The 20,511-nt window shown below is 40.7% G+C and overlaps 1 protein-coding gene across 2 annotated transcripts in view; it reads right to left on the minus strand.

The window, feature by feature from the left end:
• The window catches only part of LOC126284798 (DNA topoisomerase 2-binding protein 1-A-like), a 290,604-nt gene that overhangs the window by 168,299 nt on the left and 101,794 nt on the right, over window positions 1–20,511 (minus strand). For both annotated transcript variants that reach the window (XM_049983964.1, XM_049983973.1), the window contains exon 8: window positions 16,834–16,916. In XM_049983964.1, the coding sequence (XP_049839921.1) occupies window positions 16,834–16,916 (83 nt within the window). The remainder of the gene's footprint in view (window positions 1–16,833; window positions 16,917–20,511) is intronic.

Raw genomic sequence — 20,511 nt, forward strand, 5'->3', positions numbered from 1 at the left:
ATCTTTGGCCTCTAAGGTGTCGGAAAGGGATATCCCGGAAGAGGCGCCCTTGACCGGCAGACGCCGAAGAAGTGGGACACTTCTCCGGCTGGAGAGGGGGAGCGGAGCCCGGAGAAGAGGGTGTAGGAGCTGCAGGGGAGAGGGGAAGGAAAGGGGTTCAGAACTGGGTAAGAAAGGGGGAGGAAGGGGTGAAGATGCAACTAAAGCATAACTAGACATCATGGACAAAGGGTGAAGACGTGCATACTTCTTACGAGCCTTTTTCTTATATACTGGGCACTCTGGTGAACGTGGAGAATGATTGCCATGACAATTAACACACACAGGAGGGGGAACGCAGGAACTCCCCTCATGGAGTGAACATCCACAGTCACCACAGAGAGGGGCCTGCGAACAGCGGGAAGACATGTCCAAAACACAAGCACTTAAAACACCTCATAGGAGGTGGGATGAATGGCTTCACGTCACATCAATAAACCATAATCTTTGCTTTCTCAGGGAGGGAATCCCCTTCAAAGGCCAGGATAAAGGCACCAGTATCAATGTGATTGTCCTTCTGACCCTTCTGGACACACCGAACAAAGTGAACACCCCACCGTCCACAAAAGCCACATTGTGCACTGTGCAATGGTTAGTAAATTGTGAGACTCTATCTGCCATACCAGTAGGACATGACTCCTAAGTTCCATTATCTTGCAAACACATCTGGTGAGAGAAATGGGACATTAGCTAGAAGGGAGGTGTTTGTCCTTATTGGGCTTAGGTATGAGTAAGGCAGTAGCTTAACACTAGCATCTGGGAAATGTGCCATCTAGCCAGATGCTATTGAACGTACAAAGCAACATCTGAATGTTAACATCGTCTGGTCTTGGGGCAGAGGATTGGGATGAAGTGAGAGCACGAGCTAGCTCTCTCATAGTAAAGGCGGCATTGTAGCATTCACTATTCTGAAATGAGAAGGGTAATGTCCAAGCCTCATCTGCTAGTTTCCGATGGAGGAAGGCAAGGTGATAGTGGGAGCAGCTCAAAATCTCTGCAAAATGGTGGCCCAAGGTGTTGAAGATAGCAACAGTGTCCACTACGACATCATCTGCTACAGTCAGGCTGGAAATTGGGGAGTGGACCTAGGTCCCAGACAGCTGTCGACGGTTGGCCCACATGATGGAAGAGGGAGTGGGACTGTTAAAAGAACTATTAAATGACACCCAGCAAGCTTTTTTGCTATCCTAAAGAATGAGATGACACTGTGCTCGCAACCATTTATAATGAATACAGTTTGCCGTCGTAGGATGACGGTTAAAAACGTGGAGAGCACATCTCCCTGGGTGACTAGTGTTGCAGCACACCTCAGTCCACCAAGGGACCTGGACATGGCACAAAAAAAGTAGTGCAAGGAATGTAACATTCTGCGATGGTAAGGGTAATGTTTGAAAGATATTCTACCTGGTCATCACAACTGGGGAAATATTTGTTGAAGGTAGCCAGTGAGGAGTACAGCCTCCAGTTGGCCTTAGAAAGCTGCCATTTGGGGGTGCACACAGGTAAAGTAGGAGTCAGCAATTGGATGGCACACAGGAAATGGTCGCTCGAGTGTGTGTCAGAAAGAATGGACCACTCGAGATGATGGGCAAGCTGGGCAGTGCATAAGGAGATGTCCAGATAGAAATAGGAGAGATTGGAGTCTAACAGGAACATGAGTACACCTGTGTTAAACACGGCGTCTCTCAGGTTACAGGCGTGCCTCAAAGGGGATGGTGCACATTAAAGTCACCAAGCAGCAGCAAGGGGTGAGGGAGTAGCCCAATAAGCTGGAGGTGACACTGAATGATGGAGTGGTATAAACGGTACACAGGGAAGAAGTCATGCAAGGAAGGAAAATGTGGTTTATAACAGCATAGGGCTGGGTAGACAGGGGGATAGGTCGACTATGATCATCATCCTTGATGAGCAGCATGACTCCCCCCACGAATGGAATGTCGTCCTTTGAGGGAAGGTTGAAGAGGACCAGGAAGAAACACGAGAGCTCAAAGCGGTTGCTAGGATGTAATTTTGTTTCCTGGAGGCAAGGTACAAGCGGACGCTGCAATTCTAAGAGCTGCCATAAGTCCTCTTTGTTGGATCGAAGGCCCAAACATTCCATTGAAGAAGAGTCATGACGAGGTGAAAAAGAAGGGGGTGTGCCAGGCTTCAAAAACTGCCAGGCTTCGAAAACTCGCTGCTACATGACACGGAGGCAGGATGATCCTGCTCCATGAGGTCTACAGAGGCATTGGAATTCTCCTTCTGTCGGTCTGCGGAGTCCAGGGCAGAAAAACGGTTGACAGTGTGCACTGGCAACGAGAAGGTTGGCCGGGCGATGGTATCATGTGGCAACACCGATTAGATTAGATTAGATTAATACTTGTTCCATAGATCATGAATACGACACTTCGTAATGATGTGGAACGTGTCAGGTTAATAAAAGATGTCTGTACAAGAAATTACATTACACAAAATATTGCATGACACTAATGATTAAGTTTTTTTTTTTTTTTTTTTTTTTTTTTTACGTACTTTATATCTAAAAATTCAGCCAATGAGTAGAAGGAGTTGTCATCTAGAAATTCTTTTAATTTATTTTTAAATGTTAGTTGGCTATCTGTCAGGCTTTTGATGCTGTTTGGTAGGTGCCCAAAGACTTTTGTGGCAGCATAATTTACCCCTTTCTGTGCCAAAGTCAGATTTAACCCTGCATAGTGAAGATCATCCTTTCTCCTGGTGTTATAGGTATGCACACTGCTATTACTTTTGAATTGGGTTGGATTATTATCAACAAATTTCATAAGGGAATATATATACTGTGAGGTTACTGTGAGGATCCCTAGATCCTTAAATAGATGTCTGCAGGATGACTGTGGGTGGGCTCCAGCAATTATTCTGATTACACGTTTTTGTGCAATGAATACTTTTCTACTCAACGATGAATTACCCCAGAATATGATGCCATACGAAAGCAGTGAATGAAAGTAGGCATAGTAAGCTAATTTACTGAGATTCTTATCACCAAAATTTGCAATAACCCTAATAGCATACGTAGCTGAACTCAGACGTTTCAGCAGACCATCAATGTGTTGCTTCCAGTTTAACCTCTCATCAATGGACACACCTAAAAATTTTGAAAATTCTACCTTAGCTACAGACTTCTGTTCAAATTCTATATTTATTACTGGAGTTTTGCCATTTACTGTACGGAACTGTATATACTGTGTTTTATCAAAATTTAAAGAGAGTCCGTTTGCTGAGAACCACTTAATAATTTTGTGAAAAACATCATTTACAATTACATCACTTAGTTCTTGGTTTTTGGATGTTATTACTATACTTGTATCATCAGCAAAAAGAACTAACTTTGCATCTTCATCAATGTGGAATGGTAAGTCATTAATGTATTTAACATTACACGAACCACTTATTTCAACTTTCTGCATTCTTCCAGTTAAGTATGAATTAAACCATTTGTGCACTGCCCCACTCAAACCATAATGATTTAGCTTATCTAAAAGAATTCCATGATTTACACAATCAAAGGCCTTTGAGAGATCACAAAAAATACCAATGGGTGATGTCCGGTTATTCAGAGCATTTAATATTTGATCAGTGAAAGCATATATAGCATTTTCTGTTGAAAAGCCTTTCTGAAAACCAAACTGACATTTTGTTAGTACTTTATTTTTACAAATATGGGAGGCTACTCTTGAATACATTACTTTCTCAAAAATTTTTGATAGAGCTGTCAGAAGAGAGATTGGGCGGTAGTTGTTGACATCCGACATATCCCCCTTTTTATGCAATGGTTTTACAATGGCATATTTCAGTCTATCAGGGAAAACACCCTGCTCCAAAGAGCTATTACATACGTGGCTGAGAATTCTACTTATCTGTGGGGAACAAGCTTTAAGTACTTTGCTGGAAATGCCATCAATTCCGTAAGAGCTTTTACTTTTCAGTGAGTTTATTATTTTACTGATTTCAGAGGGAGAGGTTGGTGGAATTACAGCTGTTTCAAACTGTGCAGGTATGGCCTCTTCTGTTAATAGCCTTGCCTCTTCTAGTGAAGATCTAGATCCTATTTTCTCCACAACATTTAAAAAATGATTATTCAAAATATTTTCAATTTCTGATTGTTTGTTAGTGCACTTGTCATTCAATTTTATTGCACTAAAGTCTTCCTGTGCTCTTGGTTGCCCTGTTTCCCTTTCAATAATATTCCAAATTGCTTTAATTTTATTATCAGAGTTACTGATCTCAGACATGATACACATGCTTCTGGACTTTTTAATAACTTTTCTTAGTACCGCACAATAGTTTTTATAATATTGAACAATTTCGGGGTCAGTACTCCATCTTGCTGTTAGATACAGTTCTCTTTTGCGGTTGCAAGATATTCTTATTCCTTTAGTTAGCCAAGGTTTTTTATATGTTTTCTTGGAATTATGTTTAACTATTTTCTTGGGAAAACAATTTTCAAATACCCTTAAAAATGTATTGTGAAATAAGTTATATTTCAAGTTTGCATCGGGTTCCTTATACACTTCATCCCAGTCTAGCTGCTGTAGGCTTTCCCTAAAGTTTGCAATATTTATATTGTTAATTGAACGCACTGCTTTGAAAGTCTGATTTATTATACTGCATGGAGCTATGTCATGTACTGTATACCGTTGAAGACGATCACCAAGTCAGCTAAGGAGAAGACTGTTTCCCTTTGTTTGACTTTTGGGAGCTGTTCCAGTTGGCAGAGGAAGACTCAGATGTTTGTTGGCTGGAGGGACACAGGAAGTTTTTGCGGGAGTATTCCTTTTCTCCTTTCTGGCCTGCTGTAGCAGGTGACTTCGCCAAATGTGGCTCAAGTTTGGTGGCTTCTTGCACAGCTGGAGGGGAGTCGGGGATGCTATCACGATGCTGGGCAGCTTCAAAAGCGCAGTGCTAGATTTGAGGTCGCATGTCTGTGTGGCCATGTCCTACGAGGAGCGAGGTGCAGCAAGAACAGTACTGTATGTGCCAGACGGTGGAACCCATAGTTTCTGAGTAGCCAACAACTCGCGAGCGGCCAGGTAAAGCACTTTTTCCTTCACCCTGACCTCCTGGGCAGACCACTCAGCAAGAGACATGGGACAATCTCGGGAAGAGGCAGCACAGTCACCATTGCAGTTGATATAGTGGGGAGGAGGCGGCATGCAATGACTCTCTTAAGCATACCTAGCACTCTTAAGCATACCTAGCACAGATTACACATTTGGCCAGGTGTCGACAGGACTCTCAAGTGCAATTGGAATGAAGACACTGGTAGCAGTGAATCGGGTTTGGAATGTACTGTCATAATTTTATGGCCTGCTTTGATCTTTAACAGAAGCACCACTCTATTAAAAGTGAGAAAAAAGAGCATGTGGGCACTAAGAATGCATCTACTTTTTTTCATCACCCTGTAATGGAACTGACAAATAGACATCATTTTATTTTATTATACACTAAGGTCATGTTAAAAAAGTTTTGCTTAAGATAATACTAAGTTAGATATTGCGATCAATAACTGATATTGGAATTTTATGTTCTTTGTAGCTTATGACCGTGATCTTTGGTCTACAACGAGTTTTCGGCCACTTGAGTGTTGGCCGACGTTGAGTGTAGTTGTGTATCTAGTTTTGACAATAAATGTATGTTTTTGATACAAAGAAACCGTGGAATACTGCATCATGATTTCAATAGTCCAGTGATAATTAAAAAACCCGCATCTTTTCTTGGACCCAGAGCAGCAAACAAATCATCGTCTAGACAACGAGAAGCCACATGGACAACACAGACTCAGCAGCATCAGCAAAGGAGACGTCATGGCCAGCTCTCCTAAAGTACTATACAGCCGTTAGCCACACCGTAACGGTGTCCTTATGGAGATAAATTTTCCTGCGCAGTAGAGCGGGTTCGTGACAACTGGGGACTGAGCCAGGATTAAGACATTTATATGTACTGGATTGGCGAAATCTGTTTTGCAGAAGTCTAATGGCCACGTGGTACAGAGAAGTGCTATACATGGAAGTCAAGGGAGACGAAACGAAACAGTAAAGTGGACAGACCACACAAGTGAGGACCCAGACAGAAAAGATAAGTACATTTGTGTTGTGCTGTTTATTCCTTTTATTATTTTGTGTGTGAAATTTCACGAAAATGACCATTGTGAAAGAGAAAAGTGGTGCTGAATCCGAGCAGGATTGTGAAAATTTGTTAGTCTTTGGGGACGTAGGCACACCGATAAAAACGGAAATTGAGTCAGTCAAAGTAGCGGATCAGTCTTAATACATCAGAACGCGAGACGTCCGACATTAAATCACTGTTACAAATGATGGAACAAACGTTAGCTTTAAATCAGACTGTTGCAGCCCGCTTACAAGCTAATGAACAATTGCAAAGCATGAATCTGACGGTCGCAGACAGTTTTCCGGTTATACACTCCTGGAAATAGAAATAAGAACACCGTGAATTTATTGTCCCAGAAAGGGGAAACTTTATTGACACATTCCTGGGGTCAGATACATCACATGATCACACTGACAGAACCACAGGCACATAGACACATGCAACAGAGCATGCACAATGTCGGCAGTAGTACAGTGTATATCCACCTTTCGCAGCAATGCAGGCTGCTATTCTCCCATGGAGACGATCGTAGAGATGCTGGATGTAGTCCTGTGGAACGGCATGCCATGCCATTTCCACCTGGCACCTCAGTTGGACCAGCGTTAGTGCTGGACGTGCAGACCGCGTGAGACGACGCTTCATCCAGCCCCAAACATGCTCAATGGGGGACAGATCCGGAGATCTTGCTGGCCAGGGTAGTTGACTTACACCTTCTAGAGCACGTTGGGTGGCACAGGATACATGCAGACGTGCATTGTCCTGTTGGAACAGCAAGTTTCCTTGCCGGTCTAGGAATGGTAGAACGATGGGTTCGATGACGGTTTGGATGTACCGTGCACTATTCAGTGTGCCCTCGACGATCACCAAAGGTGTACGGCCAGTGTAGGAGATCGCTCCCCACACCATGATGCCGGGTGTTGGCCCTGTGTGCCTCGGTCGTATGCAGTCCTGATTGTGGCGCTCACCTGCACGGCGCCAAACACGCATACGACCACCATTGGCACCAAGGCAGAAGCGACTCATCGCTGAAGACGACACGTCTCCATTCGTCCCTCCATTCACGCCTGTCGCGACACCACTGGAGGCGGGCTGCACGATGTTGGGGCGTGAGCGGAAGACGGCCTAACAGTGTGCGGGACCGCAGCCCAGCTTCATGGAGACGGTTGCGAATGGTCCTCGCCGATACCTCAGGAGCAACAGTGTCCCTAATTTGCTGGGAAGTGGCGGTGCGGTCCCCTACGGCACTGCGTAGGATCCTAAGGTCTTGGCGTGCATCCGTGCGTCGCAGCTGGCTGTTGAATATATCCTGAGTACCATGCTTAGTACTTCCACAGAAGTGGTGCTGTTGATCCCAGCTTTCCTGAGGGGGAGGGAGGGGGGGGAGGGGGCTGGTAAGTCCCACCATTCCTCTTGTAACTCTAAGCTCTGGGCATAAGTCAATGACCATGAGAGTGTGGGAATCTTGTTGTAGCTATCCAGATTACAAGAATGGTCAAAATCTCTATTTAAAAAAAAGCCTTATCTGTCTAAAAGTGTGCGGTGCGCTAGTAGGCAGCCTCTGGGGAAACTGCTGCACCTCAGTTGTATTAGACTCATCCAGGTAAGCGGGGCTCTGTGTGGCTGGACCTTTATTTCCCTGTCTGCTTGTGGGACTGAGATGAAACCCTTGAACTGGTTGTTCATCTCCTAGAAAGTGACTCCAGGGATCACCATTTCTGGAGTACGGACTGCAGTGTCTTCCTTTAAGAAAGGAAGAAACAGGAACTGAAAATAATGAAGCACATCCTGTACGGTGAGGCCGCAAAAACATCTCTCTCCTGACTACCTATAGAAAGAAATTAAGCTGAACGAAATGATTGCGAGTAATAATGGCTATGAGCCAGTTGTTGTCCACCAGACCATAAGTAATAAAACAGCTAAGAAATGTTCGATGCTTGGCAATAATAAAAGAAAGGAAAAGGGAAAACAAAAAGTTTATTTCCGTAGCTTTTTGGGGTATTATGTCATGCAGGATTAGCCGCCTCTTATCTAAAAAAAAATATGACTGTGAGGTCACATTCTCTGCCAAAAAATCAGAAGCACACTTGGGGTAGAAGGAGATCCTTTTAACAACTCCTGTGTTTACAGACTGTTGGAATAATTATCAGGGGCATTATGTAGGACAGATTGGAAGGGCATTCAAAGTATAAAGAGTACTTGCTAGGCTATTGAGATGATGATGTACATATTCCACCTACTCAGAGCATTTGTTAAATTCTGAACAAACTCAAAAAAATCTAGAAAGGTTATAAGTTAGATTTATTGGAGGAACATCAGATTTTTCAACATTTTGCTAATAGAGGTGTTTCTTTTTTTCCAGCTGCAGCTTATTAATAAGAATTTTTTTCTTGACGAATGACTGTACAAACTGTGTTGAGAATGTCTGTTTCTGCAAATACACTTCCTTATGCCACTTATCCAGCACTTAATAGTTCAGACTACAGTCCAGTTATCATACCACAAGAAAGAAATCTAGTATACACAAATATTTTAAGATATTATGTTTTAGTTTACATTGTCAGAGTTTTAGTTAGCGTCCAGAAAAAAGTTTAGCTCTTCATTTCACCTACTTCGAGTAACAGCCTGTTTCTAGAGATTTATCCATTGTGCCAGTAATAGTTTTAATGACATTATAGGTTTTAGAGAATTTTTCTGTTTTAAGACAAGGGCTTTTTCAATAATTTATTTAGCAAAAATTTATTTTGTAAAATATTTTATGTACCAGAATGCATTGTTGAAAACACACTTATATTGTAATATAATCATGCACTATACTAGGCTACAACACCTGGAGAATTTGTATCCTTCGTATCTCTACACATGGGGCTTCCTTGGCTGCATTCCTAATTTCCCCCAGGAATTTTTAAAAGACCAAGTTTTCATGCTATGCGTGTATTCAGCTTTTTCTTATCCAGGGAAGTGATGTTCCTCGGGGTTCCATCCTGAGCGTCATACTCCTTGTTATCACCATTAACTGTATAATCATGCACCCCACTCAATTATTAGACAGGTCTGCTCAGCATGATTAATTGCACCTACTTGTGCACAATATTTGTCAATAGGAAGCCACTCAGAATGCTTATTTGCAAATTTCATGTGAATTACACAAGACATACTGTCAATAAGGAAGTTAATTTAACTGAAGAGCTAAATTGCCAATTGGTCCCTCTGTCAGGTGTTTGATTGCACCTCAGGTCTTACCTCCCAATCACCTAAGGTGGGTGCGACCCCTTTGGAGGGGGTCCCCCAGATGGAAGGAGTGCACCATTGGAGACGCCGGGAATCGTGGGGATTTTCTTGTAATGAGCCAAACATCATCTTCACAGTCGACATCTACTAAATGTAAACGAAATAAGGCTAACTATTCATAGAGCCTTCCAGCTGCAGCACGGTTCCTCGTGGCTTCATGTACTGGAAACAGTCAGTCCTTTGCTGTGGTAAATCCATTTATTATTCAGAAAGGTGTTGATGCAATTGCTGGTCCTATGAAATACTGCTCTCCTTTACGAAATGGTACTTCGCCTTTGAATACTAGTTCTGATTCTCAAGCACAATAATTGCTAGCAGCTTCACTCCTCCACAACTCTCCTGCTCATGTCGACGTCTGTTGAATGCTGAATTCTTCCTCTCGTGTTATTTACACTAGGCTGCTTGATGGTCTGACTGATGCAGAAATCCAAACATACCTCTCTGATTGGGATGTCATTGCTGTCCATCGGATTGTCACGAACCCGCTCTACTGCACAGGAACTAGAGTCTTTGTTATGGGAATACATTGATGTCTTTAGCAACATTCCAGGGAAAGTTAGGGGTTACGAATGTACTTTGCTATTAAGACCACATGACCCATTTTTCATAAAACCATATGGTGTGCCCATAGCAAAATGTACAGCAGTTGAGAAAGAATTACATAAGATGGAAGTGTGTGGCATTATTGAAAGGAGTAGCAGTGCTTATAACAACCCACTGGTAGTTGTGGCAAAGAGGGATGGGGGAGTGAGAATAGTTCTTGACTCCAGGCCTTTAAACAAGATCTTATACAGGGAAACAGACCACCCTGAAAACATTGACGAGCTGTTGCACAAGTTTAAGGACATGAAATTAATGTCAAGTCTAGACTTATCCTCAGGCTTTCACCAAGTACCCCTGGCACCCAAATTTAGGAAATACACTGCTTTTCTTTACAATGGCCGTTGCTATCAGTATTGTGTAGTCCCGTTTAGCTTGAACTCATCAGTAGGAGAATTCATTAGAGCTTTAGACCATGTGCTTGGGCAGAAACTTGTATCCAAATTAGTGATTTATGTAGATGACATTTTAGTAACTGGACAAGATTGGAATGAGCATGTTGGGCTTTTAAGACAGGTGTGTGAGAAACTTAGAAGCGGGGGAATGACACTAAAACTAGGACTGTGCAAAGTTGCAGTACCCTAGTTAAAATTTTTGGGACATGTCATACCAGAAAAAGGAATTTTAGCTGATCCAGACAAAATTAAAGCTGTTGCAGAGTTTCCTATACCCCGTAACAGAAAACAACTGAAATCATTTTATGGGCTATGTGGCTTCTACAGAAAATTTGTAAGTAAACAAAGCTTAAACACACCCTGTCTAAGTAACTTGTTAAAGAAGGATACTGTTTGGATATGAAGTAAAGATTGTCAAGAGGCTTTCGACATAATAAAAAAGGAACTGAATAACCAGAACCTGTTACACAGACCAGATTTCAATTTACCTTTCGGTTTACATACTGACAGCAGTGATTATTGGCTAGGTGCTGAATTATTTCAACTAAAAGAAGTCAATGGGGAGACAGTTCATGCTACAATTGCATTTGCAAGCAGAATGTTACTGAAGCATGAAAAGAACTATACAGTAACAGAAAAAGAGCTATTAGCCATACAGTGGTCATTTTCAAAATTCAGGACCTATTTACTTGGACATAAGGTAATAGTGTACTCTGATCATAAAGCCTTAAGCTATATACAGGAATGCAAGCTCTATAATGACAGGCTTACAAGATGGGCATTGTATTTACAACAATTCAGCTTTGAAATTGTTGTTGTTGTTGTGGTCTTCAGTCCTGAGACTGGTTTGATGCATCTCTCCATGCTACTCTATCCTGTGCAAGCTTCTTCATCTCCCAGTACTTACTGCAACCTACGTCCTTCTGAATCTGCTTAGTGTATTCATCTCTTGGTCTCCCTCTACGATTTTTACCCTGCACGCTGCCCTCCACTGCTAAATTTGTGATCCCTTGATGCCTCAGAACATGTCCTACCAACCGATCCCTTCTTCTGGTCAAGTTGTGCCACAAACTTCTCTTCTCCCCAATCCTATTCAATACTTCCTCATTAGTTATGTGGTCCACCCATCTAATCTTCAGCATTCTTCTGTAGCACCACATTTCGAAAGCTTCTATTCTCTTCTTGTCCAAACTATTTATCGTCCATGTTTCACTTCCATACATGGCTACACTCCATACAAATACTTTCAGAAATGACTTCCTGACACTTAAATCTATACTCGATGTTAAATTTCTCTTCTTCAGAAACACTTTTCCTTGCCATTGCCAGTCTACATTTGATATCCTCTCTACTTCGGCCATCATCAGTTATTTTGCTCCCCAAATAGCAAAATTCCTTTACTACTTTAAGTGTCTCATTTCCTAATCTAATTCCCTCAGCATCACCCAACTTAATTCGCCTACATTCCATTATCCCCGTTTTGCTTTTGTTGATGTTCATCTTATATCCTCCTTTCAAGACACTGTCCATTCGATTCAACTGCTCTTCCAAGTCCATTGCTGTCTCTGACAGAATTACAATGTCATCGGCGAACCTCAAAGTTTCTATTTCTTCTCCATGGATTTTAATACCTACTCCAAATTTTTCTTTTGTTTCCTTCACTGCTTGCTCAATATACAGATTGAATAACATCGGGGAGAGGCTACAACCCTGTCTTACTTCCTTCCCAACCACTGCTTCCCTTTCATGTCCCTCGACTCTTAAGTATATTAAAGGCACTGACAAAATAGTTGCGGATGCTCTATCAAGGGTACCAGTAGGAGGGGAAACAAATTTTTGATCAGAATGAAGAAAAACAGTTTAAAATGACATATAGTAAAAGGGTCACAGATGAAAAAGTTGTTAGATCATTGTGTGATAAAATCAGGAGGAGCCAGAACCGTGATGCAGATAGGAAATTAGTAAAGAGCTGTTTAGGGAAAAAGAACAATGGAAAATTAGACAAGTACTATAAGGTGTTTAAACATACTCTGTTTAGGAGAACTGACGAAGACTCTAATAATCGGAAACTATGCTGGCCTGAGGAGGAAGCTGAGAGGTTAATTAGGTATACTCATGAGAGCTATAGTCATTGTGGCATACAGAAGTGTATGCAGAAATTACAAAAAAACATATACTTCTACAATATGGCCAAAAAAGTTAGAAAATAATTGTCAACTTGTGATAAGTGCCAACGAGTCAAAGCAAGTAACAGAAAATGTCAAGGTGAGATGCAAAACATTATTCCCGCACAGCCTCTGGACTTAGTCGCTGTTGATTTCTGTGGGCCGCTTCCGAGGAGTAGGAGTGGCCACTGCTACATTTTTGTCACGGTGGATGTATTTTCTAAACTAATCAAGTTGTATCCTGTCAGAAAAGCCACAGGTACAGAGATAGTTACAAAAGTTGAAAGAGACTTTCTTAAATGTTGGGAAACCAAAAACAATCTTGTCAGATGACGGTTCTCAGTTTTTGTCAAAAGTTTGGAAAACCTTTGTTGATAAATCGGGAATCAAACATGTTCAAATATCTGTATATAATCCATTGTCAAACCCAGCTGAGGGGGATATGCGCGAGATTGGACATTTATGTCGTACATATTGCAGTCATAAACATCCTACATGGTACGACCATGTATGACACTTTGAAGATGCTATGAACAGCTTGCAGCACACTTCCACAGGATTTTCACCTTATGAAACTACGTTTCATCTAAAACCAGACAACATTATCACTGAACTCTTAGAATTTCCACCATGCACAATGATGACTATGCATGAAGATGAAGCCGTAGTCAAAGAAACAATGATAAAACAGGAGGAAATTAGAAAGAAATGACATGATGGCAAGATCAAAGCAACCTAGTTTAAAGTAGGAGATTATGTTTTAGTAAAATCACATGAGGAGTTATTCTGAAATAAAGAAATTCTTTGATATATACATGGGTCCATTCGAGATTGTAGAGCATCCACACCCAAATGCATACCGTTTGGTGTATCCTAAATCCAGGAAAGTTCTCGGGCTAAAGAATATTGTTTCGTTGGAATTGTATAAACAAAAGGGATAATACTAGTCTGAGAAAGTGAAAAGGTGACTCAACAAAGGTTTTTCACTGGAAATTTTGTATATAAAAAATTGTCTGATTTTGACACAGTTTTGTGCCCTTTAAAATGTTTATTATTTTTTTAATATGTATTCAATGTATGAAGTGTTTTCAATGAATTTTCTGTGTAGTACGCTTGCCATGTTAGTTCTTGATATTTCTGTATGTTTATGCAATTTGATTGATATTTGATAATTTGTGCAATAACTTTCTCACACCACACTTTTTGAGACATCATTTATAATGCAAGCCACTAATCAGCACTAAATCTGTCTTGCAACAATTAAGTTTTTTAATTTTTTTTTTAATCTTAAAGGCAGAGTCCTAATTACTACACACGTAACTGCTTGAAATGTCCAACTCTACAAGGAGACAATCATTTTCAGTAAACCACATGAATTACTGTATATTTCTCTCTCAACCACTGCAAATGCATGGGCAGTAAATTTTTTTAATTTTGATAGATACGTACCATTTCAAAACTTTCATCCATGATTCTACCTTTGCACTTTTACTGTGAATATGAACCCTTGTAACAAACAGCCTGTAACTTTAATTTTGAAAACAATTTAATTTTTTTATCCTTGGAGTAATGTCTTTGTGATAAGATATTTTACACCCATTTGTATTACATGTTTATTGAATTTATTAGTATTTAAAGAATCTTTTTTTGGACCAGTTCATAACTTTGTAGTATTACTCAGACAGATTCTGTAAACTTCTCCCACTAGATAAACATTACCAGAAGGTTACTGAGTGAGGTGGCGCAGTGGTTAGCACACTGGACTCGCATTCGGGAGGACGACAGTTCAATCCCGTCTCCGGCCATCCTCATTTAGGTTTTCCGTGATTTCCCTAAATCGCTTCAGGCAAATGCTGGGATGGTTCCTTTGAAAGGGCATGGTCGATTTCCTTCCCAATCCTTCCCTAACCCGAGCTTGCGCTCCGTCTCTAATGACCTCGTTGTCGACGGGACGCTAAACACTAACCACCACCACCACCAGAAGGTTAACTATGTATCCTAACCATGTACTTACATATAAACATTATGTAACCAAAAGGTGATCTCTGTATGTGATTTTTAGATAACATGGCATTATAGTCAATGAAGCGATACAAACAGCTAAGCTTTGGAAAAAGACGCACTGCAGGAAAAGCAGAACTCAGACCTTTTAACGGAACTCACCTACGTGCAGATGGACAATGTGGGACAGACTGTGAGTAGTGTGAAAAGTGGGCAACAAAAGAAAATAAAACAAACCTGCAGTTACAAGTTAGTCTTTCAATGGTTTCATGTGAAGTGCTACAACATTAAGGACTCTTCTATGTGAAAATTGTGAATCTTCTTTTGTATTTCATTTACTCCAAGGTTAAAAACTGTATGTGTTCCTTTACTTAGGAAACAGTTCTATTAAAAATTTTAATTTATTTCAAATCTTATTCTTGGCAGTTCCATTATTCTGATCAGAATTTTGTTCGCATTTTCATACTTACAAAATTCTTGGGGGGCTATTGTAATGGAACTGACAAATAGACATCATCTTATTTTATTATACACTAAAGTCATGTTAAAAAAGCTTTTGCTTAAGGTAATACTAAGTTAGGTGTTGCGATCAATAATCGATATTGGAATTTTATGTTCTTTGTAGCTTATGACCGTGATCTTGGGTCTACAATGGGTTTTCGGCCACTTGAGTGTTGGCCGCGGTTGAGTGTAGTTGTGTATCTAGTTTTGACAATAAATGTGTGTTTTTGATACAAAGAAACTGTGGAATACTGCGTCATGATTTCGATAGTCCAGTGATAACTAAAAAACCCACACCTTTTCTTGGACCCAGAGCAGCAAAGGAATCATGGTTTAGACAACGAGAAGCCACATGGACAACAAAGGAGACATCATGGCCAGCTCTACTAAAGTACTATACAGCCATTAGCCACACCGTAACAGAAATAGTGGCAGAGCCTACAAGAGAGACGTTTTGCAACATGCTCAATGTGACTACCACCCGAGTTGGTGTGAAATGTGAAGTTTGTATGGATACCACGCCACAACTGTTCACAGCACTTTTTGAGCAGGTGTCATGACAGGCTTCTGCACTGCCTGAAGATCACACATTACATCTAACATTCTCAGCTATGGCAACAGAAACTTTAACAAACTGTGGCAGAATTGGCCATCGGCCTCTACTAGAAGCAATTCCCAAATCACCAGTTAATTCGAACTACCTTGTGGAAAGAGGACCCCTCCGTATTCCTTTAATGCACTGATAATTGCAAAGAGCCGTAGCAACACTATTGCTGTTGTTTTGATAAAACAATTTTATGATTAAAGCCCTGCTCATCTTTTTGAGATTCACGTTCACTGCAACTGTAATGCACATTGACCCTTTTGTTTAAATCCTAAGTCACTGTACCAGTGCCAGTACCTGATGTCAATTCACGACACTAATACTTCAACAATTCAAATCCTGCAGCACACACTCTGAATATAATTCCTATAAAGTTGGGTACCCATACGGTAAATAGTTTTCTGTCTACACTGACACTTGCTAACGGAGAGTAGCGAAAGTTTAATTATAACTACCCTGAATACTTAAAAAAATTAGGGGGGTACGAAGATTACCAACATTCTTCCTTCCTGTGCAATATTTGCTATTAACAGGTTAGACGACAAATGACATTGATACACTAAGTACCCTCTGGCGCATACCATAGTGTGGCACACAGTTATAGAAGTAGACTTACATATTGGCAGCAATTCCTGATTAATTCTGTGTAAGTCTAAACTACAGTTTGGAGGAGGCAGTCATGATCATTCACGTGGAAGCTCCAGAGGTTTCCTAGTAGAAATCGAACTGGTGAACACGTACTTTTATACTAATGCACACACGTACAGTGAATGATTATCATTATTTTAAAAAATGTCAGAACAATGCTTGTTTACAGCTGCCACTGTAAAAAGACTCTTCAAGTGCCACCTTTTATGGAAATGGTGTACAAAGAAATATCAAAATTTAAGTACACTGATACACGATAGCAAATCTGGCGAGACTGGACTGCCAAAATAAAACCATTACTGGTATTCTGACAATTTAATGTTTTCAACTGATAAATGATATTTCATACCTGACTAAAAATGCCATGTCTGAATTTTATGTTATTCACACGATTTTAATAACTTAATTTTCATAGTGTCTTACTATAAATGCACAAGAATATTTGGACATTTTTTAAACTCACCTTGCAGCCATCCAAGAAAGGACCAGCCTTCTTTGCATCTGCCAATGTCAATTTATTGACAACTTCCATATATTTTGGAGGGACTGAAACACAATGATACTTTTTTAAATCTATATCCACTGATAACAGACACAGACACACAGACAGACAGACAGACAGACAGAGAGAGAGAGAGAGAGAGAGAGAGAGAGAGAGAGAGAGAGAGAGAGAGAGATCACAAAACACTATTTTGGGGGGGTTGGCGTGGGGGTTCAAATGGCTCTGAGCACTAGGGGACTCAACTGCTGTGGTCACAAGTCCCCCAGAACTTAGAACTACTTAAACCTAACTAACCTAAGGACATCACACACATCCATGCCCGAGGCAGGATTCGAACCTGCGACCGTAGTAGTCGCACGGTTCCGGACTGCGCGCCTACAACCACTGGTGTGTGTGTGTGTGTGGGGGGGGGGGGGGGGGGGGGGGGCATGAGACCAGAGGTGGATGTGGGTATGGGATGAGGGCTAGTGGAGACTGCGGTAAAGAGGAATGCAAGATAGGTTGTAAAGATGATGTATGTACTTCAGAGATTCTGGCAGTGGGAAAGGAAAGGGGGGGGGGGGGGGGGGGGGGGCGGGTGAAATCCAGATGGTACAGGTTGCGAAGTAGCCAAAGTCAAACATGCTATGCTCAGGAGTATGTTCTACTACTGAGATGTTAACTCCAGTTTTTGTCAGCTGACATTCATTTGGCAGGACATTTGTGTCTATGCTGACATTAAAAGGCTGTGCAAAAATTACAGTGAGGCTGTACGAGATATAACTGATTTCATGTGTAGCCCGTCTTTTATAACATAGGATATACCTGTGATGGGACTGCAACACAGGTAGTGGTGGTGGGAGAGCGGGGAGGGAGGGTGCGTAGACGAGTCTTGAAACTTGGTCCTCCATACAATATTTTCATCATTTGTGCGGCAAACAACAGCCACTGTTCCATTCTCCTCCACACCTACCCCCCCCCCCCCTCTCTCTCTCTCTCTCTCTCTCTCTCTCTCTCTCTCTCTCTCTCTCTCTCTCTCTCTCTCTCTCTCTCTCTCACTCACTCATTTCTGCTCAAGCTACAGAGGGTTCTTGATCCACTTTGTAGAAAGTACCAGAAATTGGTTATATGTGGTGCCTTCAATATTTTGTATATGATGATGCAAGGAAAAGGATATGGGTAGATCTCCTTTTTTTTCCCCCCAACCACAGTGCAAGGGAACAATAGAACACCCATGGACAATATTTTTATTCATTCTTCATTACTAGATGGGCATTCTGTTAGGGAAAGGGTGAACGGCATTTCAGACCATGATGCAAAAATTTCAACACTAAAAGGCTTTTGTACTCAAACAAATATCACATATAATTACAAACTATGTAGGAAAGTTAATCCAAAAGCAATGGAGAGGTTTTTAAACGTTGTCAATGACCAAGGGTGGCAGGATATTTATAGTGCCGATAACATAGACGATAAATATAAAGCTTTCCTTAACACATTTCTCATTCTCTTTGAGAGTTGTTTTCCATTAGAACATTCTAAATGGGGTACTAGCAGTAATAGGCAGCCTGGGTGGCTGACTAGTGGGATACGCATATCATGTAAAACAAGGTGGGAATTTTATCAAAATGTTAGAAGTAGTCACAAACAAGCTATAGTATCCGATTACAAAATGTTATTAGGGAGGCAAAGAGTGTGTGGTATGCAAATAGAATAGCTAATTCACAGGATAAAATTAAAATCATATGGTCAGTTGTGAAAGAAGTGTCTGGTCAGCAGACAAGGTCGATGACAAAGTCAGTTCATAGTAAAAATATGTATGTTACTGATAAATCAGATATATGTACAGTATTTAACAATCATTTTCTGAGTATTGCTGGTGAATTAAATAAAACTTAAGTTTCTACAGGGAATCATATAACTTTCTGGGAAAATATCTTTCCAAGATTTGTGTCTGCAATATTACTCTGTGATACAGACAAGGGGGAGACTGATTCAATAATTAAGTCACTAAAGATTAAGGACTCTCATGGATATGATGGAGTGCCTAGCAGAATATTAAAGTACTGTGCTGCACATATTAGCCCTGTATTTAGCCACTGTAATTTTTCCTTTATGAATGGTCAGTTTCCTGAACCATTAAAGTACTCAGTAGTAAAGCCGCATTACAAAAAGGGAGAAAAGGATAATGCAGACAATTTTAGACCTATTTCAATGCCATCAGTGTTTGCCAAAGTTATTGGAAAGGCTGTGTACGTAAGGATAACTGATCATTTTATATCACACGATTTGCTATCAAATGAACAGTTTGGCTTTAGAAGTCTTAACAACTGAAAATGCTAAGTCTCTTTTCACTGTGAGGTACTGGATTGGTTAAACAAAAGGTTTCGAACGCTAGGCATATTTTTTGATTTAATTAAGGCGTTTGACTGCGTTGTCCACAAAATATTGCTCCAGAAGTTGGACCATTACGGAATATGGGGAGTAGCTCACAAATGGTTCACCTCTTACCTTAACAACAGATTGACAATCTACTGAAATGATTGAGCTCAGCTACCTATGCTATTAGTGTCATTGCAAATTTTGGAGACAAGCACATCAGTAAGTTAGCTTACCATGCATATTTTCATTCGTTGCTTTCTTACAGAATCATCTTTTGGGGCAATTCATCACTAAGAAAGAACGTATTTATTGCACAAAAACGTGTTATCAGAATAATGTCTGGGGCTCATCCAAGATCATCTTGTAGACAATTATTTAAAGAATTAGGGATATTGCCAGTAGCTTCACAATATATATACAGCCTAATGAAATTTGTTGTTAGTAACCCAGATCACTTCAGAATTAATAGCACAGTCCACAGCTACAATACTAGGAGACAGGGTGACCTTCACTACCGTTCATTGAATTTGACATTGGCACGCGACCAAAAATCTTTGTGGCAGTATAATTCACCCCCTTTTGTGCCAAACAATATCAAAAGTCTGACAGACAACCAATCGGCATTCAAAAGTAAGTTAAGGGAATTCCTGAATGACAACTCCTTCTACTCCATAGATGAATTTTTAGACATAGGCTAAAGAAATACAGTAAGTATTAACAATTGTACCGTATATAAGACTAACAAAGATTATTTGGGATAAATGAATCTTTTGTACTTTGACACGTTCCACATCATTACGAAAGAATCGTGTTCATGATCCATGGAACAAGTAATATAACTAACTAACTGACAGCAAAAGGTCATCATTCACAATGTGGAGAATAGCTGTGATGTGGGGTCTGAATGGGGTACAGTCAAATAGGGGGTGCCTCAGCGATCAGTATTGGGGCCACTCCTGTTCCATATTTATATAAATGATATGCCCTCTAATATTATGGGTAATTCTAAAATATTTCTGTTTGCTGATGACAATAGCCTGGTAATAAAGGAAGTTGTGTGCAACATTGGCTCGGTTTCAAATAGTGCAGTTCATGACCTAAGTTCATGGCTTGCAGAACATAAACTAATGCTACATCACGGTAAGACGCAGTTTTTACACTTTCTAACACACAATTCAACAAAACCTGACGTTTTAATTTCACAGAATGGGCATCTGATTAGTGAAACTGTACAGTTCAAATTTCTAGGGGTTCAGATAGATAGTAAACTGTCATGGA

The sequence above is a fragment of the Schistocerca gregaria genome, chromosome 1 (assembly GCF_023897955.1).
Source record: "Schistocerca gregaria isolate iqSchGreg1 chromosome 1, iqSchGreg1.2, whole genome shotgun sequence".
In the NCBI taxonomy this organism is placed as follows: Eukaryota; Metazoa; Arthropoda; class Insecta; order Orthoptera; family Acrididae; genus Schistocerca; species Schistocerca gregaria.